This window comes from Daphnia pulex, chromosome 10 (genome assembly GCF_021134715.1).
Source record: "Daphnia pulex isolate KAP4 chromosome 10, ASM2113471v1".
NCBI classification, from domain to species: domain Eukaryota; kingdom Metazoa; phylum Arthropoda; class Branchiopoda; order Diplostraca; family Daphniidae; genus Daphnia; species Daphnia pulex.
Genome location: NC_060026.1, coordinates 1,443,523 through 1,468,604, shown reverse-complemented (window position 1 = coordinate 1,468,604; position 25,082 = coordinate 1,443,523). Strand labels below are relative to the sequence as shown.

The 25,082-nt window shown below is 43.5% G+C and overlaps 1 protein-coding gene across 50 annotated transcripts; it reads left to right on the top strand.

Moving 5' to 3' along the window:
- Positions 1 to 1,163: 1,163 nt before the first annotated feature.
- LOC124204749 (myosin heavy chain, muscle-like) lies at positions 1,164 to 25,035 on the top strand. Of its 50 annotated transcripts, none has more exons than XM_046601909.1 (31): positions 1,164 to 1,313; positions 1,671 to 2,039; positions 2,222 to 2,368; positions 3,482 to 3,638; positions 4,203 to 4,230; positions 5,029 to 5,134; positions 5,344 to 5,355; positions 5,792 to 5,884; positions 5,955 to 6,018; positions 6,092 to 6,190; positions 8,445 to 8,548; positions 9,659 to 9,796; positions 10,400 to 10,519; positions 10,588 to 10,737; positions 12,285 to 12,455; positions 12,936 to 13,115; positions 13,195 to 13,345; positions 13,705 to 13,757; positions 15,192 to 15,279; positions 15,541 to 15,658; positions 16,493 to 16,610; positions 18,169 to 18,305; positions 18,377 to 18,713; positions 20,430 to 20,558; positions 20,625 to 20,869; positions 20,939 to 21,197; positions 21,268 to 21,521; positions 21,707 to 21,785; positions 22,279 to 23,223; positions 23,305 to 24,438; positions 24,506 to 25,035. In XM_046601909.1, the coding sequence occupies exons 2-31, from the start codon at positions 1,839 to 1,841 to the stop codon at positions 24,542 to 24,544; spliced, it is 5,856 nt and encodes a 1,951-aa protein (XP_046457865.1). In that variant the 5' UTR covers positions 1,164 to 1,313; positions 1,671 to 1,838; the 3' UTR covers positions 24,545 to 25,035. The 50 variants fall into 50 exon arrangements, with proteins under 50 accessions (XP_046457865.1, XP_046457867.1, XP_046457851.1 ...); XM_046601911.1 differs by lacking the exons at positions 12,285 to 12,455; positions 16,493 to 16,610 and adding exons at positions 11,005 to 11,175; positions 15,858 to 15,975; XM_046601895.1 differs by lacking the exons at positions 2,222 to 2,368; positions 12,285 to 12,455; positions 13,705 to 13,757; ... (1 more) ...; positions 16,493 to 16,610; positions 21,707 to 21,785 and adding exons at positions 2,565 to 2,708; positions 11,677 to 11,847; positions 14,240 to 14,292; ... (1 more) ...; positions 17,079 to 17,208; positions 22,031 to 22,109 and having other exon boundaries at positions 1,165 to 1,313.
- Positions 25,036 to 25,082: the final 47 nt, after the last annotated feature.

Sequence of the window (25,082 nt, the reverse complement as noted above, 5' to 3'; positions counted from 1 at the left end):
CTGCTGGCACTGTCTGCCTGCCTGCCGAGGATCATTTGCAGACACACACACTCCGTTGTGTGTCTATCTCCATTCCAGGCAACTATGCAGGATCACGAATAGTTTCCTACAAATAAAAGGATTTTTAGAGTTGATGGAATTAACAATTTGAAAGTGATTCCACCTCACATAAATATAAGTCGATCCCCCGCGTTTGTGAACGATCTAAGCAAATCATATTAAGGAAATGTACACAGCACACGCTCCAGCAGCAGCTGCCGGAGCGTGTAGGTTTCGGCAGGTCTTATTCCGTCACCTTATGTCTATAAAAAGACCCGCGTTCGCCGCACGGAACTCGAAACGTATAGATGCCCCAGTTCCTTTCACGGGGAAGTTTCTTTTGTTTATTTTAATTATTTTTCTTTTTTACTTCCCGATTTTCATATCAAAATCCTGTCGATGATTTTCGGGCGTGATTTCAAAAAGAGGTGGACAACGCCTATCGCTCGTCCATTAGCACCGCATTACGTAATTGGGTAGTAGTTTTATATGCGGAATGAAGATGAAATAGAATCAACCCTCCGATGTGGCGATTGATCGCTATCAAAACCATTACAGCATTTATAGGTGTAATGGGGAGGAGGATTAGATTACGTAACAGCTTAATAATATTATATAAAAGCTCTATAGAGTGAAAAGATTGACACTGCGGAGAGCTGCTCAGCCTTTTGGGTGTTTTCGGTTCGTGCCAAAAAAAGCTTTTCACCCATTTCTCTCTGTGTGTTTGTGCTTCTTCTTGCGCGTTCGATTTTTGTTTTTGCTCGGCGTGAGCGAGAGAGGGGAAGAAGCGCCTTGTGTGCAGCACGCCCGCATTCCATCGCTCACGGCTCCTCTGTCCTTGTTGCGCGGCTGCGGGAAAAAAAAAACGAACGAAAGGGAATGAAAGCGACAGAAGAAAGAATATCGAGAAATATAAGAGAGAAGCTGTGCGCGCTGAATATACGGGGGAGGGCCACCTTAAAAAGGCATGGGCCTGCCTTTGAGACGTGTGTGCAAGTTCTACCTTCTCCTCTCTCTCCCATGTCCGTTCATTCGCCTTTTTGGCCCTTTTGGCTCTCGGCTCGAAATACTTGAGCCCCGGCCGTCACAAGGAATTGAAAAGGAAGAAGAAGAAGAGGAAGAAGAAGAAGAAAGAAGAAAAGGAAGTAAAGGATGTTGAAAAAGAAAAGAAAAAATTCAGAATAACCAATAAGCTAGAAGAGGGCGGAGTCGCCTTTAGGGTTTAAATAGGAGCCCTGGTTCGCTTTAGACAGACAGTTGAACAGCTTTCGAACGTAAGTGTGCACACGAGGATTTGCCTCTCCTACCTACCTACCTATTGCAAATTCGAAAGACAAAATTTGTAACATTTTGTTTTCAAACTTTTAGTTTTTTTGGCTTTTGACAATTTTCGATTTTAGTAGACGAAACAATTTTGTTTGTAAATTTTTCTTCACTTCCCACAGTTTTTGATTCAATTTTTGCCTAATAGCCTTTAAAAGTGCCCCTTGATTAGATAAGCCCAGCCTACACAAAGTTGTGACAACTCGGATGTGGATTTTGATAATTTTAAATAAGAACACAATCGACAGTCCTTTTTTAATTGTTGTTGCTCACATTGGCTGATGTTGTTGTTGTTGTTTTGCACACAGGAAAGCGCTCCAGGGCTGTTCTAACGCGTGTTGTCCCGCCGCCGTGTGTGAAGGAGATCCGCCAATCCGAATCCCACACGAATTTCAACCGTCTCTCTCTCCTCTCTCTCATCAACTTGTTTGATTTTTTGTCGTCGTCGTCGTTGATCAACAACTCGAAACAACAAGATGCCTCCCAAGAAGGATATGGGACCCGATCCCGACCCAGCCCAATACCTCTTCGTTTCCCTGGAAATGAAACGTGCTGATCAAACCAAGCCCTACGATGGTAAGAAGGCCACCTGGGTCCCATGCGAGAAGGACAGCTACCAACTCGGTGAGATCACTGGAACCAAAGGTGACCTGGTCGTCGTCAAGGTTGCTGATGGCGTAAGTAGAACACAACTTGTTATCAATTCTTTCAAATCAAAGAGTCCAGTTTATAAACATTTGGAAATTAAAAATTTGATGGGGGGGTTGAAGAGTAGTAATGATTTTGAAATTTTGGAATTAAAATTTGGCCATTGCGCTGCTGTTTTTATTTCTTTTGGGGTGGGTACTAAACTAAATAGAACGAAAAGATGGTCAAGAAAGACCAGTGCTTTCCGGTCAATCCGCCGAAATTCGAGAAAGTGGAAGACATGGCAGATTTGACTTACCTGAACGATGCGGCCGTCTTGCACAATCTAAGGCAGCGCTACTACCACAAACTGATTTATGTAAGTCGAAACGAGAACTGGAATCTACTAATCAATTTCTTTTTTGTTTCGTTTTTCTTTCCTCCCAATCATTTCCCACCACAAAACAAAAATTCGATCCTCCCGATGGTCCTCCAAATTATCCGGAATTCCTCCAATCGATTCCCTCCGTATTTCCAACCGCCCAAAAAACGACCAAATATTACAAAAATAACAGGAGAAAACCTTTAAGAAAGATCAGTGCAGTCAAGTGAACCCCCCCAAATACGAGAAATGCGAGGACATGTCCAACTTGACCTACCTTAACGATGCCTCTGTGCTATGGAACTTGAAAGCCCGTTATACCAACCAGCTTATCTACGTAAGTGCCTTGTGGAGTTAACCTTATAACCTTTTTTACCTCCCTGCCAAACAAACAAACCATGCATCCAAAATCACCTCATATTATCAGCTCCAGCTGTAGTTAGGAGCCCCTATCTCTGATGTTCTATCCCTCGTTTGCTGTGATATTCTTTGTCAACTCCCACAACCAAAAGGGAATTGGTAGGCCTATTTTGATTGCATGTCTACACACTACCTTTTAATAACCTAATTTCATATTCAAATCTAATCCCAACTGACACCACTCTCTATGATAGATCCTCCATCCCCAAAATCGATCATCATCTTGGGTCGACATCCTCCCTCGTCCGTTTTTAGACTTGATTATTCGTCCTATTTTCAAATTTAGGACAGTGTGAATTTGCCACCCTCTACCTTTTTCATATACTCTGTCTCTGTCGTGTGTGCGTGTTTGATTTCGAGTGTTGACGGATCCAGAAGCCTCAAAGACGAGCTCTCTGCCGAACCCCGTTATTCGCCAGAAATGCCCAATTAGAAAATTTGTTTCTTCTTATTTTCATATTTATTATTCCTTTTCTCCGCTTTTATTTCTTTTTGGTTTGACATCATTTTTTCCCTTGTTCTGCTGCTGAGTGTTGTGTGGTTGTTTTTGGTTGTTTTTCTTCTTCGGTTTGGTGTTGTTGTTGTTGTTGTTTGAATGGACAACAACACCACGAGCAGAAAAAAAAAAGAAAAGTGAGGACACATGCTAATGAGTTGATTATTTTGATTCCGATGAAATAACAACAACAGACCTACTCCGGTCTCTTCTGCGTGGCTATCAACCCTTACAAGCGTTTCCCGATCTACACCCAACGTGTCATCAAGATGTACATCGGCAAGCGACGTAACGAAGTCCCTCCCCACATTTTCTGCATCTCAGACGGTGCCTACATGGACATGTTGACCAGTAAGTTGTTTCTCTCTAAGCGTGCAAAAATCCTGAATAAAAATCCTTCCACCCACCCACCAGTAAAAGGAAAAAAAAAAGAATCCTTGGGCTCTATGCAGCTCCCACCAATCGGCAGCCAGAGTTTGGTCGTCAGACCAAACTTGGTCCGATAGACGGGTCTAACCAGTTGCTCCTAATACCCATACAGTAGTAGTAGTGCTATTTCCGGACCCGGACTGGAAGAGATGAGCTATAGCAAAAAGAATCCAGGAGCTGGAGCCAATAAGCCTCAAGGGTTTTGAGCCCTGCAGCAGGGCTGCTGGCTCTTGTGTAGAGAGTAAATGGGATATATTTACCTTTTGGCCAGACCCGTCGGGAGCAGCCCAACGTTTAATTTTAGAAAGACTACATAACCTGGATGAATAGCTCCTGCTGGCTCTGGCTATAGCTCTCTCTATCTCTGGCTTCCGTCTTTCTTGATATTCTTACATATCCATTAGAATACCAAGAGAATGAATAACATGATGGACCCACTTAATGGCTATGCTAATTCTCAATTTTTGTTTGTTTGAATCATTCCAGACCACGAAAACCAGTCCATGTTGATTACGTACGTATTATTTCTTACTCTTTCTATATTTGTTTTAAAATTATATGCAAAAGTCGAGGACATACAGTTTAGTTATTAAGACTTCAAAATAGCCCAACAAAATACGAAATAGTTTGATACCATGTAAAAACCAATTAGCGGTGAAAGCGGTGCCGGCAAGACGGAGAACACTAAGAAAGTCATTCAATACTTTGCCCAAATCGCCAAGGATACCAAAGGCTCCAAGCATACTTTTTCATCCGGCGTAAGTTTGTTCTTTTTTCAGGGAAGAGGGAATTAGATAATACTAATTAGGAAAAAAAAACAAAATTCACCTTTCAAAAAAACCAAAAACAATTTAAAAGCTTCTCCTTTTTTTTATTTTTCCACTGCTAATGGATCGTAACAGTAACCGGAAGTACAAGAGACAAAATCCCCCCCCCCAACAGGCACAACTTTTTCGCTTAATTTTTCTTATGGCTTATTTCATTGATTGAATGCCACCACAAAACCCTCTCTTTCCTATTTCAATCGAATTTTCAGAACAATTTAATCATTGGCTTGTTAAAATTTCCGACTTTCTTATCATTCTTTTTAAAAAATCCTCCGCGTTCCTGATTTTATACCCCGAAAAAAACAAAACAATCCTAGCCGATCCTTTTGATTACGTCCATGGCCGTGCACCGACTGATTACATTTTGGTGGACAACTTTTTCGAATTCTGATGAGAGAGAGATAGTCCGTGATTTAAATTTCACGACCGTATTTGTTGTACCACTCGGTCCATCCAATGATGTAATAACCCCAAATCCTCCACAGTGGCGAGTCTGGTGCCGGAAAGACTGAAAACACCAAGAAAGTCATTGCCTACATGGCCAGTGTCGGTGCTTCGACTAAGAAACCCAAGGAGGGTGAAGCCAAGAAGGTATTGCTTCGCCTCAAAAATGGCTACAAATCCACTCACACACACACAAAAACAAAAAGATTGAAAGTAGTTTGATATTGTCCGATGACAAACGGATCCAATCAATGACAAGGATCCCGTTTTTAATCGAGTGACAATTGTTTTGATATTTGTTTTGTCGTCGTTGTTTCATCGTATTATTTGTTGTTTTATTCTTTTCTTGTTTCCAGTTGATGAAAGTGGTGAGTGTGTGAAATATTCTGAAAACACAAAATTCCGACAGTGAACACGGAACAAAATTTTGCACAACCCTACACACCAAAAAAAACAATCGGCACTATTTGACAACCCCGATTTGTCCGTTCCTACACAAACACACCAAAAATTACCATATAAAAAGAACAAACCAAAAATCCGACTCTCTTTGACACGGAGGATTTGCACACAGTTTTTCTTTTTCTATTCGTCAACTAAAAATGCACGAACATTGCATCCCACTCAATCATTATTTTCGATATACTTTTTGTCACAAAAGTTTTCATCGAAAGTTTCTTCTGCATGTCGTAGTCATTGTTTCGTGTCGTTTTTCGTGTGGTGGGGATCAAACACGTGGGAATTTGTTCTAAAGATGTGATACTAATCGTTGAAAATCGGGTCGTATTACTCCACGTTCTCTAGGGTAACTTGGAAGATCAAATTGTGCAGACTAACCCGGTTCTTGAGGCCTTTGGTAACGCCAAGACAACCCGTAACGACAACTCTTCCCGTTTCGTAAGTATTCGTTTTTTCTTAATACTTCAAACCTTTATTGAATAATCGAAATGTCGATCTCCACAAACAGGGTAAATTCATTCGTATCCATTTCGGTAACTCCGGCAAATTGGCTGGTGCCGACATTGAGACCTGTAAGTTGAACTTCAACACTTTCAATCGACAGCCATCAAATACTCAAATATTTTTCTTTGTTTCAATGTGAAGACCTGCTGGAGAAGGCTCGTGTCATCTCCCAACAGGCTTTGGAGCGCTCCTACCACATCTTCTACCAGATCATGTCAGGAAAACTGCCCACCCTCAAGGGTCAGTATAACCACATCATGGACTCTACTACGAGTCCATGTTGTTACTTTAAGCTATAATCAAAACTTTCTCACGATTCACAACAGGGTCATACAACTACATAATCTAAGAGTTTAATTAATTTTTAGACATTCCCTCCCATATAAAAAGTAATGGTTCATTTTTGCGATATCCCTCCTCCATATAAAATATTTAGGCGATTGTTGCCTGGTGGACGACATCTACCAATACAACTTCGTCAGCCAAGGCAAAATCACCATCCCCAGTATGGATGATAGCGAAGAAATGGCGTTGACTGACGTAAGAAAGAGCTGTTAACAGTTTTTTCCACTTTTACCAGTGGGAGAACTCCAGCCGTACAACATTACGTTGCCCTCACATATCTCTCTCTTTAACTATCTTTTATCTTCTTTCATTTGCAAATCTCTCCCGTCGGTTGTTACGTCATAATCCGATTTGGACAAGGATTACTTTAAATTTTGATGTTGATAGTTTAATTTTAACTTAGACTTTTGGATTATTTGACACTGTGTGGGTGTTTTTATTCGTAAGATTCGACGTTAATCTATTGATTTATCCCCCCTATCTGATTAATATTCGTCGTATCAAACGAAATACCAGCATGGTTTGGTTGTTCCTTTGGTCCCCGACCTTCGACATTTTTCCACATTTGGTAGCGGTACCGCCCAGTTGAACCATACAGGAATTATATGGAATAATAGGCTATATCGGATCGGCAACATAATAATCTAATTATGCGTCCCAAATTCGGCGATTCCGAATCCTCCGAGCCCTTTAAACGCGTTTCTATAAATCGTTATTTTTTCGATCCTCCATGTACACCTACAGCCGACTGTAGCTTGGTGGACGACATCTACACCTACAACTTTGTCAGTCAAGGCAAAATCACGATCCCCAGTATGGATGACAGCGAAGAGATGGGATTGACTGACGTAAGGACGAGCTGATAACAGTCTTTTCACTATTACAAGTGGAGAGACCAGCTCACCGAAACGTTTACGTTAGCCTCAATTCGCCCACTCTCAATCTTCTTTGATATCTTCGTCGGTTGATATCATCATCCAAATTTCCCGCTCTTAAATTCCCCAGCAAATTCCCCATGACATACGGTCGTTTGTCAGTCTCCTCATTTCAAAACCATTTTTGAAAAATCCCGATCCGCTTCTTTCAAACTATTTAGACACTCTCGGCTTCCTATGACGTTAGGTTTCGTCTTTAAATGCAATCCACTTCATTCCCCAAATCCCAAACTGCGCCGCAAGCGACAACCATCCCAATTTCAAATGATCCGCTTATTAGTACAGGCTGTTTTGAACAGCATGTCTTGCTCTCGCAACTTACAGAATGCGGGAATGCTCCACCTCCCTTATAGTAATAGCGAATTTCATGCATTGCCAAGGAACTGTGGGTCATTTAGATGGGCTATAAGATGTTAGTGCTGCTATTCCATAAGGTTACGATGTTCCCATTTTCCCCGAAAAAAAGATTCGATTTTTAAACGATTTTGAATCCTCTCCGTCCACACAGAGGATTGTAGATTGGTGGACGACATCTACGTGTACAACTACGTCAGCCAGGGCAAAATCACGATCCCCAGTATGGATGACAGCGAAGAGATGGCGTTGACTGACGTAAGGCCTAGCTACGCTAACAGTGGAGAGGCCCCAGCTCATCAACCTTATACGTTCGCTTCAGCACTCCCGCTCTCGATTTCAAATTTTTTTTAATTTTTTTTTTCATTTGAAAAGCTCTTCGTCAGTTGAAATCGTCATCCGCAATTACCGTATTTGATCCCCGTCGTTTCGCTCCCATGACATTCAGTCGTTTGTCAATTCTCCAATTTCAAATTCAAATATTTTGAAATATCCCGCCCTTTTTTTTAAAATTTAGACTTGAGTTTTTAAAAGACATTCAGTCGGGTGTCGATTCCTTTTCTCAAAGACCTACTACGTACAGGTTCAATCAATCATTCCATCTCGACAGGGACAATTCGCAATCAAAAGGCGACAAACCACCAATGTTGGAAAAAACAGGCCGTCAATGCCAAACAGCATGTTATTTCGAAATTATTTTGAAACCTGTATTTTTATTTGCTAGCCTATCCTTACCTATTTAGTCCTACACAACGAGAAAATGCCATTTGTTTAATGATTCGTACCAGGATTTCTGAAATTTGACATTTTTTACAAACATTGTTAAAACAACCCAAACCATCTTTGACTCGTGTATACAGCCATGTGCTCTTTGTCGGACAACATCTACGACTATCCGTTCGTCAGCCAAGGCAAAGTCACCGTTCCCAGCATCGACGACTCAGAGGAGATGCAAATGGCCGATGTAAGATCTTTTGACAACTGAGGGACGGGGTGGGGGAAATAGCTTTATCGTTCAAATCATTCAAATCAATTTTAAAGGTTTTTTTTGTTTTTTAAATATTGGCTTTTCTATCTTAAAAGGGTTGCAATTCCATTCCATATTTTTTCCAAATTTGAAATTTTGATCATGCATGAACATTTTCTCAATTTGCCAGAGAGTAGAAGATTGTTCGATATTTGAAATTCAATTTTTGATGCATGCCCTTTAGCTGTACAAGATCTTGAACCGTGAAATAGGTTCAACATCGATTGAAACCGAGTGTGCAAATGATGAGTGGCCCTGATCCTGATTCCAATTCTGAATGCAAAAACAAACAAAAGTCATTTCTTTGATGATTATCGACGACGACGACGACGGTGGCAACAAAACACAATCCTTTGAGAGAGAATGGGTGGCGGGGCTTATACAACGTACTGTGTGTTATGCTGGTTTCTCTTCAAAAAACTTTTTCTATTTCTTTCTTCTTTTATTTTCTTTCTTCTTCTTCTTCTTCTACTTTTTTCTTCTTCTTCTTCTTCTCTTTCAATTTAAAAATTTCTTGAAACTTACTAAAACTTGGAGAATTGTGTTGTTGTTGCGTCCGTCCTGTCGCTCGACCGGATCGACTGGCAAAAATGTAGGAGGCTTTCGAGATCTTGGGTATGGGTGATCAGAGACCAGATATTTGGAAGATCACGGCCGCCGTCATGCACCTCGGAACTATGAAGTTCAAGCAAAGGGGTCGAGAAGAACAGGCCGATCCTGACGGCACCCAGGTGAGCGGTCGATGGACGACGATTATTAATCTACTTTTTTTTCTTTTTTCTCTTTTTCGTGTGCGGTTTTACCCCCTTCACCACAAACCAAAAAAATCGATTCGATATCGGCAATCAACGACGAAATCCAAAAAAAAAAAAAACAAAACAAAACCCCCAACTGACCGTGTCCATGGATTGGAACGGGCTGTATTCTACCACGTATATATCTACCTCCCCACCTTGCCCTGCCCTATGGAAACACTCACTCACACACACAAAAAAAAAACACAACACACACGTCGCTAAATGAAAACAACGACGGGACACACCCCAGGAAGCTTTTGACATTCTGGGTTTCACCCAAGATGAGAAGAACATGATCTACATGGTCGTGGGAGCCGTCATGCACCTCGGAACGATGAAGTTCAAGCAAAGGGGTCGCGAAGAACAGGCTGAACAAGAAGGCAAAGAGGAAAGATAAAAGAACCTTGCATCTTTTTTTTTAAACATTTTTTTATTTTAAAAAATATTTGCTCAAAGAAATTGGAAAGGAAAAAAATTGCGCTGCCCAGCTGCACTGTCACAAATCTTTCTTTATGCATTTTTCCTCACCACAATTAATTTCAACTTTTCAACTTGGCTTCCGCTATAGAATCAGAGAACAAAAAAAAATTTTTTCAGAGAAAAATTTAAAAGAGAAGACGCTATTATTTGCACCACCAAATTATCCACAATCACGCCAACGCGCCTTCGTTAGGAATGAACGAAGAAATCCCTCCACAAAAAAATTGGAATGCTACACAGAAAAAAAAAGAAATTGACTAACTCCAATTAATACTAATCTTCCATCCAGCTTTTGGCTACCACCACAACATTTAGTTAGGCTTTCACTAATTCAAATGTCTTGCGCTTCTTAGGTAACAGAAAGAAAGATCGGCTTTAAAAAGAAAATGAAATTCTCATTCGGCACGATCGAAAAAAACGATGGGCGCCAAAATTTGAATTCGACTAATTCTCCATTTTCTGTCCTTTTTTCTGTTCCCCGTTCTTGTGACTTGTTTTTCCACACCAACAGGAAGGTGAAAATGTCGCCAAGATGATGGGTGTTGATGGCCCTCAGCTGTACATGAACTTCTTGAAGCCCAGGATCAAGGTCGGTAACGAGTTCGTCACCCAGGGCCGTAACGTCAACCAGGTAACTATTGAAATGAACCACCGGAGAAAAGATGATTCACGAAAACTAAACGCTAAAATTGCCAACAGGTCGTCTACTCCATCGGTGCCATGGCTAAGGCCATCTTCGATCGTCTGTTCAAGTGGTTGGTCAAGCGTGTCAACGAGACTTTGGAAACTGGTCAGAAACGTGTCACCTTCATCGGTGTACTGGATATTGCCGGTTTTGAGATCTTCGACGTAAGTATTCTATGACGGACAAGAAAATATCCCACCTCAGGCCATACTGTCCTCTTTAACTTTCCCTCATTCAAACAATGCCCAAAAATAATTGAACCTTCCATCGACGACCGACGCTGACGACGTTACACACACAAATCAACAAAAATAATCGCTAGCTTCTGCAAACATTTGCATGGCCTTTGACAATAATCTTAGAACAGATTTTAAAAATCAAACCAGAAAGAAACTTAAATACGCCTTGCCAAAAAAATACTCAAATATTAGTACAACGGATTCGAGCAACTTTGCATCAACTTCACCAACGAGAAGTTGCAGCAGTTCTTCAACCATCACATGTTCGTTCTTGAGCAAGAAGAGTACAAGAAGGAGGGTATCGACTGGGTCTTCATGGATTTCGGTATGGATCTCCAGGCCTGCATTGAGCTCATGGAGAAGGTACGTTTCCAAGAAAAAAAACAAGTAATCGGGAAGGGTTTTTTTTTTTCTACGATTTACTACCGGGGGAGGGTTAAGTCATAGTCGAATTATTAGATACAGACAGTTCGTTAGTCCAAAATCTAGTTGGCAAATAATCAGTGGAATCAAACGGGGATGGATGGCGGGCTTATTGACGGTGATGGATCGTTTAAACTATTCCGGGGGGTGAGTATTAATCGTGTGGAGAGCATGCCTGCATGGTGTCTTCTAACCGTTTCAACACATACAACGACTGTGGGAGACGTTTTTCATGGATTTTTTTTTTCACATTTGACCCTCACAACACCAACGACGTGAAAATCTGAAATCGACAATATTTCGCGTCTTATTATTTTTTTTCTCACTTGATTTCCTCTTACATAATGCCCCAAAATTTTCTCTGTTTTTATTTTGTCGTGGTTTTTCCTCCCCCCCTCCCTCTGCTCATTTCAAAAATTGAAAATCAAAAACCGTGAATAGTTCAACGGTTTCGAGCAGCTCTGCATCAACTTCACCAACGAGAAGTTGCAGCAGTTTTTCAACCATCACATGTTTGTTCTTGAGCAAGAAGAGTACAAAAAGGAGGGTATCGAGTGGGTCTTCATGGATTTCGGTATGGATCTCCAGGCCTGCATTGAGTTGATGGAAAAGGTACGTTCAAAAGAAAAACAAATCGGCGGGAAAATTAGGACAAGTTTAAAAACAAAAACAAATAGGGAGATTTATTTAAGCAGTTCCATTCCCCACCATTGATCTGATGTGATGATCGTGAAACAATAATCAGGTGAGTCCTTTTTTTTTCTCAGCGAATGCTTCTCGGCGAATGCTCTGCATGTTTGAATTACCTGCGCCAACAAAATGACTGCAGGAGACACACAACTGTTTTTATTTTTTGTTTGACGATTTTTATTTGAAAAGCACTTTGTTGACAGAATCCGATTCAGATGACATCGGCTAATTGAAATTGGTTTTTCTACTTCACCAAAATTGTTTTTTTTTTTGTCTTGTTTGCCGTGATTTTTTCTCACCTTGTTACCAACCCTTTTTGTGACCACCTCTCTCGAACGAACGAAAAACCCAAACCGCAGTACAACGGTTTCGAGCAACTTTGCATCAACTTCACCAACGAGAAGTTGCAACAGTTCTTCAACCACCACATGTTCGTTCTTGAGCAAGAAGAGTACAAACGTGAAGGTATCGAGTGGACCTTCATCGATTTTGGTATGGACTTGCAAAACACCATCGACCTCCTGGAAAAGGTATCCCCCCTCCTGTGCCATTTTGTTTTATCTTTACACATTTTTCATCCACAAAAACAAAACGATTGTGGATGAATTATTTTAGTCAAATTTAGTAGTTGAATACTCCAAGCTGAAACAAACAAAATCAGCCAGTTTTTTTTTTCTTTTTGAATTTTGTCGTGTGGTTTTTTCGAGTGACCCCCTTGAGTGGTGTGTGTGCGTGCAATTCTCCTCTTTTCATTTCAAACCAAATACTTCCTTGAATATGAAAACGAGAAATTTTCCCATTTTTTTTTTTTTTTTTTACAATTTAAATTTACAATGATTCCTCCCAAAAAGCAACCGGCGATTTAAAAAAATTAAAGGCGGTAAGTATGAAATTGAAAAATCTATTAATCATATCGAAGGGTTATATCGGATAAGGCGGTTCTCTCATCCAATGTTTCACCCTTACGTGTTATACTAATTCGTTGATTTCTTTCCTCCTTGCGAACGCAGCCCATGGGTGTCTTGTCCATCCTTGAGGAAGAGTCTATGTTTCCCAAAGCCACTGATCAGACCTTTGCTGAGAAGTTGAACAACAACCACTTGGGCAAATCTGCCTCCTTCGTCAAGCCCAAGCCCGCCAAGGCCGGCTGCAAGGAAGCCCACTTTGCTATTGCCCACTACGCCGGAACTGTACGTATTCTTCCGTCTTTTTGCCATTATATCTGTCGACTATTGATGTTTAATTTTTCGAAACTCTTGTGTCTGATAGGTGCCCTACAACATTACCGGCTGGCTCGAGAAGAACAAGGATCCCTTGAACGACACTGTCGTCGATCAGTTCAAGAAGGGTAGCAACAAATTGGTCCAGGAGATCTTCGCTGACCACCCCGGTCAATCCGGAGGCAAAGAGGAGGCTAAAGGTACGTCCATTGATCCTTTGTTGGTCGATGGGCATTTCTTACTTTTACACATTCACAACTTTTGATTACTACGAATTCAAAACAATGGTGGCGCTATCAAAGGAAGAGATTTGTTATGATTTTGATTCTGTTTTAACACTTACAACCTGACATAGTACCTAGTCCGGTTTCTACATTGACCTGAACCGACGTTCCAAAATTTTAAAAACTTATTTGGTGTGTGTGAAATTCGACCAAAAAAAGAATCCGACATTGGGGTTTCTTCTATACAAAATAACCCCCCTTATCCTTACATCTGCGACGATGGCGCGGACCTTATTGACCCCACCTGACTATTTACTACTTGACGTTCTCATCAGGTGGCAAGAGAACCAAGGGTTCCGGCTTCCAGACGGTGTCGGCCCTCTACAGGGTAAATTTTATTTCCCGTGTTTTCTATAATCGAAAAAAAAAGAGAATTTAAGAATTCGTAAAAAAGAAATTCTAATGGAATATCTACCACACTATGGAAAACAAAAGACTAACCTACAACTTATTTAAAACCAATAAATCAAACGCTGTTTGCTTGCCAAAAAAACAACAAAAGAAACTCGATTCAAAAACCAAAAGGCTTCACACGGCCAACTAATGACTTTAGCAACTCTCCCACCCCCACTACGCAAAACAACGAAAAAATTGATCCTGGACACATGGCTCAAATAAATCTCTCTCATGATAGCGCGCGCAGCTGAACGATCTGATTGATTAAGAAAAACTCGGGGGCTTGAATATGAATTGGCTTGATGTCTTTTTTAATTCATAATAATCTTGATTAATTTTGACACAACAATTTCCTCTTGGTCCCTTTTCATCCGCAACAACCAAAAAAACAAAAACAAAAATGAAACAATTCAGGTGGCAAGCGTGGCAAAGGTGGTGGCTTCTCTACTGTCTCGTCTGCTTACAGGGTTCGGCCGGAAAGCTCTTTCTTATTTTTTATCATGTCGCATGTTATTTGTTTATCTTAACTTCCAAAGGCACGAATTTACACCCCGCCGAAGAATTCCTCTTAACGCTGAAACACCTATTTTGATTAACTGACTATAACCTTTTTTTTAAACAACCAAAAAAGAGATGGTGTGGTATTTTTCCAGTGGTTATTTTCATTGACAAAATTTTTTTTTACTATTGACAATTTTGATTTTGTTGAATTGTTGTTGTTGTTGTGGGGCTGATGTTCTGCTGGGGCCAGAATATTCAGTCCGGTTGTTTCCACCAAACCTCCATTTGAAAACCCTCCATGGCAGGCATGACTCCCCACATCCACCCCCCACTCTCTCTTTGCAAGAAATTAGAGAAGGGAAAAGATTTTTTTGAACCCAAAAAACACTCGATTGGCAAGTGTCAGATTTTGCAAGTTTTTCCAGTAGTCTTTTTTGAAAAAAAATGTCCTCCAAAAGAAAAATTCTCAAATATCTCTCTCTCTCTCGCCCTATTTTGGGTCCCACCCACATATGGAACCACAGGAGCAGCTGAACGGTCTGATGAAGACTTTGAACGCCACTTCACCCCATTTCATCCGTTGCATCATCCCCAACGAGACCAAGTCTCCCGGTAAATGACCGCCCTCCCAACACAGCACCAAATTGCACACTCTTTTTTTTTAACTTTGGGTGTATTTTACACATACACTTGAATCCACCACCCCCCTGACCCTCCTTTCTCTCTACTCTCTACTCTACTCTCTACTCCGATGAATATTCTCCTCCAACGAAACTCTGCCGGGCCCCCGTTCTTGTTGAGTCGACGAGAACTAATCGTAACACTTTTTTTCATTATTGGGAAACTTTTGTTACAAAAACAAAAGGAGCAATTGAATAACTTGATGACGACGCTCCGCTCCACGGCACCCCATTTCATCCGTTGCATCATCCCCAACGAGACCAAGTCGCCCGGTAAGATTCCAAGAGATTCCTTGTTCGTTGCGACGGCGGCCCTGGCGATTCCGGAAGAGATTCTTTGGGTTTTTAAAAAACGGCGGAGAAAAAGGAGGAGAATTCGACATCCGCAACATGAGACCTTAAATACCTTCTCCCAACCCGTCACCTTTATTTCAAATTTTCACCCAACCACCCTGTCACTTTCTCCCTGCACACCCAGCGTCTCTCGACCAAATGGCCGATCAAACTGACGTTGTTATTTTTGTTTCCCCGCAGGTGTCATCGATTCTCACTTGGTTATGCACCAGCTGACATGTAACGGTGTACTTGAAGGTATCCGTATTTGTCGCAAAGGATTCCCCAACCGTATGGTCTACCCCGACTTCAAGCATCGGTAAGATTCTTGGCTTCAATCCACCGACTCTGAAACCGTTTCGGATTTTATTTTCATAGACTTTTGATAGATGATAGGTTAACTTAAAAATATTTTAGTCGATAAGATATTGTCCAAAGCCCCCTTGACCCTCCAATTTAAAACAAAAAGTTTGAATTCAATAATCGAAACATCCACACAAATGATCGAATCCCACCAGTTACATGATTCTGGCCCCCAACGAAATGAAAGCCGAGCCGGACGAGCGCAAGGCCGCCAAAATCTGTCTCGAAAAGATCGCTCTTGATCCCGAATGGTACCGCATCGGTCACACCAAGGCACGTAACAATCTAAATGATTTCCCCCCCCAACAACCACATTTCTTTTCTTCTCAAACGAGGGAGAAATTTTAAAACAAAATCACAGAAGGTTCGAGCATCGATGACAGCAGGATTTCTTTTCAAATAAGAGACTTTTTTCTCTTGAAGCCCTCCCAAGTTATCCCCCAATTGAAACAAGAGTGTGACCCGGTGATCCCGTATTTAGTAGACCGAAATCTCGATCAAGAGTTCGAAGATTATTTTTTTATACATCAGGATTTTGATTTGATCTCTCCCCCCCCCAACTTCCATTATGATTTAATTAGTTTGGCAGCTATCTGACAGGTGAGTTTGATAGTCTGCAGTCTTTAGTTTTCCTAGATTTGTATTAGTAGACCCTGGTAGTCAACTTTTAGATGTCGCAGTCCATTCCGACTTGGATGACTGTTTAGTACATTTTAATAATTGTTAATAATTGAACGACAACCTTATTAACTTCCGAAACCTCCCCCCCCTCCCCAATGGATATCATTAGTTACACCATCCTAGCATCGGCCATTGCCAAGGCAGCAAGCGACCCCAAAAAAGCCTCGGCTGGCATTCTGGAGAAGATTCAGCTCGACACTGAGCTGTACCGTCTCGGCCACAACAAGGCATGTCTATATATACATACACACATAATGCCCGCCATTTTTGAAAAACACTCGGCTTTTTGAAAGCTATAAAAGACAAATGAGTGTGTGGTGTTTCTCTTTCATCTCCTCTCTACTCGCCAGTTCACCCACTCTCTTTCGCTCACTCTCTCTCTGGCTTATCTCTCCTCCGGTTTGAACCTCTTCTCTATCTGTGTGTGTTGTGCTGTGTGTGGTAGTAGACAAAGTTGAGAAAAAAAAACGGGAATTCTATTCCCTCCATTTAAGGTAAGCGATTGAAAAAGGAGTGTGTGTGTGTGGCCTTTTATAAATGAAATCTTTACACATTTTATTCGATCCTCCGCAAACATGACATTTGTTGGATTATCAGTTTTCCTAGAATTAAGAATTAAGTCTAAGCAGCTCATTGCAAAAGAAAAAATCAGACGACGAAAGTGTGCTATATCAACCCTGTGTAACCAATGCCAGGTATAACATCCTGAACCCCAACATCACCAAGGAGAAAGATGGAACCCCGATGGACGAAAAGAAAGCTTCATCCAATCTGTTGGATGAATCCAAACTGGACGTCAGCTTGTTCAGATTGGGTCACACCAAGGCACGTTGTCTCGTTTCATTCGCCTGCGAGCCAAATCGAGCACACACCGCGCCTCATTAGACAAAAATCTGCAACAATTAAAGAAATTTTAGAAGCTGAAGCTGCTTTTTATTAGGGAGACATCTAGGAAATTTGAATACCATAGAGAGCTGTTTAGATGATAAAATTAGATTGATCCCGTCCGCCCTGCCGCCGACACTGACCGGTTCTGAGCCAAAGAAATGACGGACGGGATTCTTAGATCTTGTTAGTTGTTTGCCCCAGTGTGTGAACTGTTTTTGTGTGTTTGCTGTGCTGATGTCTCGATCTCTTTTTCCTTCTTTCCTTCCGGTTTTCTCGGGGCTATTTGCCACCATTAGTTACAAGCTGTTGTGCCCATCACTTATCAAGGATTCGATGACCGGCGAACAGATCGCCAAACTGGTCCTAGATAAAATGGGCTTCGATGAAGCTGTCTACCGTTTGGGTTTCAACAAGGTAGCCGGAGCGATTCCGTTTATTTAGAATCAACGAAACAAACAAAACCCTTACGATTAATTTAGATAACTAACCCCAAAAAACTATTCTTTTCTTCTTGCTACTGTTTGCCAACTAACTGCAGAACGAGCCGCAAAATTTAGAAAAAATGCAATTTTTAGTCTAGTCGATTCCAGGTAAGTTTCGCTTTCAGACGCCTTTGTAGGAAAAAAAAAAGATAAAATTTGCACTGATTTTAGTCTAGTCGCCTAAACAAACCTCACGCCTTAAAACAAAACAAATTTACTGCTCATCGATGCTGCCGCTTATGTCTCTTCACTGCTGAGCTTCATTCACAGCTATTGGCTTTTAATTCTTCAGCATTTCACACTTTCTTCTTTGCCTCACGAAAATTCCATTCACGGAGAACGGGATGTTAATTCTTTGTCTCATTCGCCAATTCCTTCCATCCGCTCCTGGACAAAACCAAACGAAAAACCATAGGTCTTCTTCAAGGCCGGAGTCTTGGGTCAGCTTGAAGAGATGCGAGATGACAAATTGGCCAAGATCATCACCTGGATGCAATCCTTCATCCGCGGATACCACACCCGCAAGCAGTACAAGCAACTGCAAGACCAGCGGTAAGTTTACTCTCATCCATCCATCCATTTTTACCTGGCCATTTAAAAACCTTTGAAAATTCGATTTGCAGTGTCGCCTTGTGCGTTGTCCAGCGCAACTTGCGCAGCTACCTGCAAATGCGCACCTGGGCCTGGTACCGTTTGTGGCAGAAGGTCAAGCCTCTGCTCAACGTCACCCGTGTCGAGGATGAGATCAAGGCTCTTGAAGACAAGGCCGCCGCCGCCCAGGCCAACTTCGAGAAGGAGGAGAAACTCCGCAAGGAGCTCGAGACCAACTTGGCCAAGTTGAACAAGGAGAAGGAAGATCTCCTCAACCGCCTCCAGGCCGAATCCGGCACCGTTGCCGACTTCCACGACAAGCAGAACAAGCTCATGTCGCAGAAGGCCGACCTCGAGTCCCAGCTTTCGGTAACTAGCAACCACACCGTCTAATTCATCATTTGTAGAACTCCGGGAATGTTTCGATCCTAACCACGTCAGTGTGTGATCCCGACCTCTCCCACGCATCACAGACTTGTGTCCTATACATCTTTCAAGGCGATAATATCAAAATGCCTGGCCATCACTAGCGGCGATAAAAATAGATGGGAACATTGGAGCTCGGCGGGCCAATTACAGTACACACCCGCCCAGGGTATATTCCGGAGAAGGATGTGACTGTCATCGTCGTCGGGGCTTGGGAGCCGGACCGTATCTTTCCGAGTACAAGTGGGCGAAGTCAAAACAGGCCCTCCTCCTCCTCTCGCTCCTTCAACAGGAGCGAGAAAAAAAGAAGAAAGTGGCTAAAATTGGGAATGAAATGCAGCGTGAAGATGGGTCGGGCAAGTTTGAAAATAGCCGGGCTGATTCACACACACTACTCCCCCCCCCCCTTAGATGTGTCATATTGGGCTTCTTTTATACCCACCGGTGTGTTTTCATGTTTAGGACCCCACGTCGTCTGTCTGTTGATTTTAGGAGCCAAGGAGGGGGAAGATAGGTGAAGTATCTGTCCAGGTTTGCCTTAGTGCGAGACACGCCATTTGGCGCTGGGTCGGAGAGAGAAAAGACAGCTGGGAGTGCCCAGCACAGTACGAAAAACAAAAGTGAGAGACGGGCAAAAAATAAAGAAGGAGCCACAACACAAAAAAACAAGTCAGAATCAGGCCAGTGTTGACAAACGGATCGACTGTTGGACCTGGGTAAGATGGGAGGGGGGCGGCGGTCGGTCGTAGAGGTGAGAGATGCCTGTTCTAAATTTAGCCACACCGGAATTTTTTTATTTTCCACAAAAAAACTTTCAACAAATGTCAGGATTTTTTTATTTTTTGCTACAAATACCTGGGGGGAAAGAAGAAAAAGTTTTCGGGGCAGCTCCAAAGTTGGGAGCAGGATAGAAGCCGAGTGGGCGGGGTCGATGGCGAGTCCTGATGATCCAGAACCAGTTTCCATCATCCGCCAGTTGAGCTGCAGCTAGCTAAGCTACTAGTTGAGTAGCAGCCATCGGTCTTTACGGTCTTGTTCTCTCTCTCTCTCTCACTCTTTTACTCCATCGGAATTTCAACTTTATCCAGTGGTGGGCCCCAGTCATCGAAAAGTCGGGATATTTAAGTGTGAATCCATCCAAGCTGCCGCCACACGACTACAGGGATCACCATCTCTATCTCTATCCTTATTCACTTTTGATTGTTGTTTGGCTTTTCTTTTGAAATTTTAGAATCCCTAAACGAAAGCAAACGTTTTTCTGCCTTGAATAGCCTTTTTTCTGACGGAATCTCAGACTTGTCTTCTATATAGCCCATTTAGCTGCTATATATAGTTTGAGAGAGTCGTAGTAGTCTGTCTAGTAGTAGTAGTTGGTAGTAGTCTATTTGGTGGGTCGGGGTTCTATTCATTCCGCCCATTTGCCTGTTGTGACGTTTTCCCACTTTTGTGTGTGTTTGTGTTGTGTGTGGCTGGTTTGAGAGAGAAAGAAAACCATGTCTGATCTAGAGTACCTACTTCAGGTATAGTCTGATGGGTTTTTCTATTCCAAAAGTCTCCATTCCTGCTCCTTTTTGCTACCCCTTTTTTTGCGTGGACCAAAAAATCCTGAATGCCCAAAATTGCCAGACTTGAAAAATTGAAAATGTTGAATGAAAACAGGACACCCAAGAGCGTCTGCAACAAGAGGAAGATGCCCGCAACCAGCTCTTCCAGAACAAGAAGAAGCTCGAACAGGAAGCTTCCGGCCTGAAGAAGGACATTGAAGACCTCGAATTGGCTCTCCAAAAGGTATGAATCATTTTTTCCAAGCTTTTGCTTCTCTTTTTCTAAAAATGACTAATCATCAACGTGTAGACCGAGACCGACAAGGCCACCAAGGATCACCAGATCCGCAACTTGAACGACGAGATCGCCCACCAGGATGAGCTCATCAACAAGCTCAACAAGGAGAAGAAGCACATGCAGGAAGTCAACCAGAAGACCGCCGAAGACCTCCAGGCCAGCGAAGACAAAGTCAACCACCTCAACAAGGTTAAGGCCAAGTTGGAGCAGACCCTTGACGAGCTCGAGGACTCTTTGGAGCGCGAGAAGAAACTCCGGTGAGATTCAAACTCAATAGATCACAAACATGAAAATGTTTTTACTAAATCCTTGGTGTTTTAATATAGCGCCGACATTGAGAAGAACAAGCGCAAGACTGAAGGTGACTTGAAGCTGACCCAGGAAGCCGTTGCCGACCTGGAACGCAACAAGAAGGAACTTGAGCAGACCATCCAGCGCAAGGACAAGGAGATTGCCTCTTTGAACGCCAAGTTGGAAGATGAGCAATCCCTGGTCGGCAAGCTCCAGAAGCAGATCAAGGAGCTCCAGTCCCGCATTGAAGAGCTCGAGGAGGAAGTCGAGGCTGAGCGCCAGGCTCGCGCCAAGGTACAAAACAAAATAATTTCATTTTATTTGACTTGACTTGACCAGCTGACACTTTGGAATTGGAATTTAGGCTGAGAAGCAGCGCGCCGATTTGGCCCGCGAGCTTGAGGAACTCGGCGAGCGCTTGGAGGAAGCCGGTGGTGCCACTGCCGCCCAGATCGAGTTGAACAAGAAGCGCGAAGCTGAGCTGAGCAAACTCCGCCGCGATTTGGAGGAATCCAACATCCAGCACGAGTCTGTCCTCTCCAACTTGCGCAAGAAGCACAACGATGCCGTTTCCGAGATGAGCGAACAAATCGACCAGCTCAACAAAATGAAGGCCAAGTAAGTCGACAGTCGACTCATTTTTTCGACACGAAAATTTTACCGACACTTTACAGACGTGATTTTACTTTTTTAAAAATGGGGTTGGATATTCAAATTCCGGGGTGGATTGTTTTTGGTTCATTTTTTGAAAAATTGAAACACGTACCTTAAATGTTGTTGATTGCTGACATCCGCCGAAATAGAGCGGAGAAAGATCGCTCCCAGTTTGCCGGTGAAAACAACGACCTGCGCGCCGCCATGGATCACGTTAGCAGTGACAAGGTGAATTTTGGTCCGACACCAAAGAAAGAGAAAGAAAAGGGCTGCTGTACAAACGCGTTTAACTCATCTCGGTCTTTGATTAAGATTTGCATGCGGCATGAGCTAATGACATACACACACACACACACACCAACAAATGGACACAATGTATAATAATAATGGTCATCACTTTTTATTAACGGATTTAATCTTTCTTGACACTCAAATCACTTAACTCGCAAAAAACGCAACAAACAATAATCAAGGGCTGAGAAGGATCGTTCCAGCATGAAGAACCAAGTGGACGATTTCAAGGCCGCCACTGACCACATGACCGCCGAGAAGGTACAGTATAATAACGCCGCTTCTTTTTTTATTCAATTAATTACTTTACAACTTCCGCACTATTAATTATTTTTTGAAATTTATTCATTAACAATAACCAGATAATAACTCATCGAATTTCTTAAATTAATACAAAACATTTTTTAACAAAATCGGAAACAAATGACAGGCCGCCGCGGAGAAGATGACCAAGATGCTCCAGCAGCAGCTCAACGAAATCCAGAGCAAGCTGGATGAAGCCAACCGGTCATTGAACGACTTTGATGTCCAGAAGAAGAAGTTGACCATCGAGAACAGCGACTACCTCCGCCAGTTGGAGGATGCCGAATCTCAGGTGTCTCAGCTGCAGAAGCTCAAGATCTCGTTGACCACCCAGCTGGAAGACAGCAAGAGGATGGCCGATGAGGAGGGCCGCGAGCGCGCCACCCTTTTGGGCAAGTTCCGCAACCTCGAGCACGACATCGACAACATCCGCGAGCAGCTGGATGAGGAGTCTGAAGCCAAGGCCGACCTCCAACGCCAACTGTCCAAGTCGAACGCCGACTGCCAGATGTGGCGTCACAAATACGAGAGCGAAGGTGTCGCCAAGGCTGAAGAGCTTGAAGACGCCAAGAGGAAGCTCCAGGCTCGCCTGGGCGAGGCTGAAGAGGCCATCGAGTCTTTGAACCAGAAGAACGTCGCCCTGGAAAAGATCAAGATGCGCTTGACTGGCGAGCTCGACGACATGCACGTCGAAGTTGAACGCGCCACCGTCCTGGCCAACCAGATGGAGAAGCGCGGCAAGAACTTCGACAAGGTCGTCTCCGAATGGAAGGCTAAGGTCGACGATTTGGCCGCCGAACTCGACGCTTCCCAGAAGGAATGCCGCAACTACTCCACCGAGCTCTTCCGCCTCAAGGCCGGTTACGACGAGAGCCAGGAGCACCTGGAAGCCGTCCGCCGCGAGAACAAGAACTTGGCCGATGAGATCAAGGACCTCATGGACCAGATCGGCGAAGGTGGCCGCAACGTCCACGAAATCGACAAACAGCGCAAGCGCTTGGAAGTCGAGAAGGAAGAACTCCAGGCCGCCCTCGAGGAAGCCGAATCCGCGCTCGAGCAGGAAGAAAACAAAGTGAGATTTACTATTATTATTATCAATTGAAATTATTTTTGATCAAAACTAACCATAAAATTGTACTGATGACCTGCGCAGGTACTTCGTGCTCAGCTGGAACTTTCTCAGGTGCGCCAGGAAATCGACCGCCGCATCCAGGAGAAGGAAGAAGAGTTCGAAAACACCCGCAAGAACCACCAACGCGCCATCGACTCGATGCAAGCCAGCCTGGAAGCCGAAGCCAAGGGCAAAGCCGAGGCACTCCGCATGAAGAAGAAGTTGGAATCGGACATCAACGAGTTGGAAATCGCTTTGGATCACGCCAACAAGGCTAACGCCGAGGCCCAGAAGAGCATCAAGCGCTACCAACAAAGCATCAAGGAGACTCAGTCCGCCTTGGAGGAGGAACAGAGGAACCGCGACGACCTGCGCGAACAGTACGGCATTGCCGAGCGCCGCGCCAACGCTCTCCAGGGCGAGCTGGAGGAATCCAGGACGCTGTTGGAACAGGCCGACCGCGCCAGACGCCAGGCCGAGACCGAGCTGGCTGATGCCCACGAGCAGTTGCACGACCTGACTGCCCAGGCCGCTTCATCATCCGCCGCCAAGAGGAAGATGGAATCCGAGCTGCAGACCCTGCACGCCGACTTGGACGACATGATCAACGAGACCAAGAACAGCGAGGAGAAGGCCAAGAAGGCCATGGTCGACGCTGCCCGTCTGGCCGACGAGCTGAGAGCCGAACAGGAGCACGCCCAGGCCCAGGAGAAGCAACGCAAGGCCCTCGAGCTCCAAGTCAAGGAACTCCAGGTCCGATTGGACGAATCCGAGAACAACGCCCTCAAGGGAGGCAAGAAGGCCATCCAGAAGTTGGAGGAGCGAGTGCGCGGACTGGAAACGGAATTGGACGGAGAGCAGCGCCGCCACGCCGACGCCCAGAAGAACTTGCGCAAGTCGGAGCGTCGCATCAAGGAATTGACGTTCCAATCCGACGAGGACCGCAAGAACCACGAGAGGATGCAAGATCTGGTTGACAAGCTCCAGCAGAAGATCAAGACGTACAAGCGACAGATTGAAGAAGCCGAAGAGATCGCCGCCCTCAATCTGGCCAAATTCCGCAAGGCTCAACAGGAGCTCGAGGAAGCCGATGAACGCGCTGAATTGGCCGACCAGGCCGTCTCCAAGTTGCGCGCCAAGGGCCGTGGTGGATCCGCATCCCGACTCTCCCCACCCGTAATTTGATTTCATCTACCAATTTCTAAATAATCATTCGACTAATGTTTTTTAAATTTCATTACAGCCCCAGATGAAGCCCCGCTCAAAGCGAGACTTTGAATAAGGTCCATGCCAAACTCCAGCCACCACCACTCCACCCACCCACCACCGCAACTGGAAAACCAGGTGTTCAATACAACAGCAACGTGTGTGTCGGATATAGTAAATAATAATCAATGCTGGTTATTCAATTAACTTCTCAAATGGACATTTCAAAAAAATTACCCTCAAAAAAAGTTCCTTCTTCCTCCTTTTTATATCCTTCTCTCTTATTTCTGACTTCTTTCCCCACCCCCATCCCCCTCCAGTGTGTGCGAGTGTGTTTTCTAGTCCGATTCGTGTGGAATCACCTTCAACCAGCGGCCGTGATTTTTAATTTGATTTTTTAAAATTTTTTCGAATTGTCTCTCTCGTCCCGAACTTGATCCAGGCGGAATCTTTTTTTAAAAATTTAAATCACATCTTTCAAAAGTTAAACCCTACATTTTTAAGCGGCGGGGCACTTTTCACACACAAGTTTGATCGGGAGAGTAAATCGGGAATTTTATAAAAATTTGGTTTTAAACATTTTCGGTCGTTTGATTGTCGGTCGTTGAACCCCA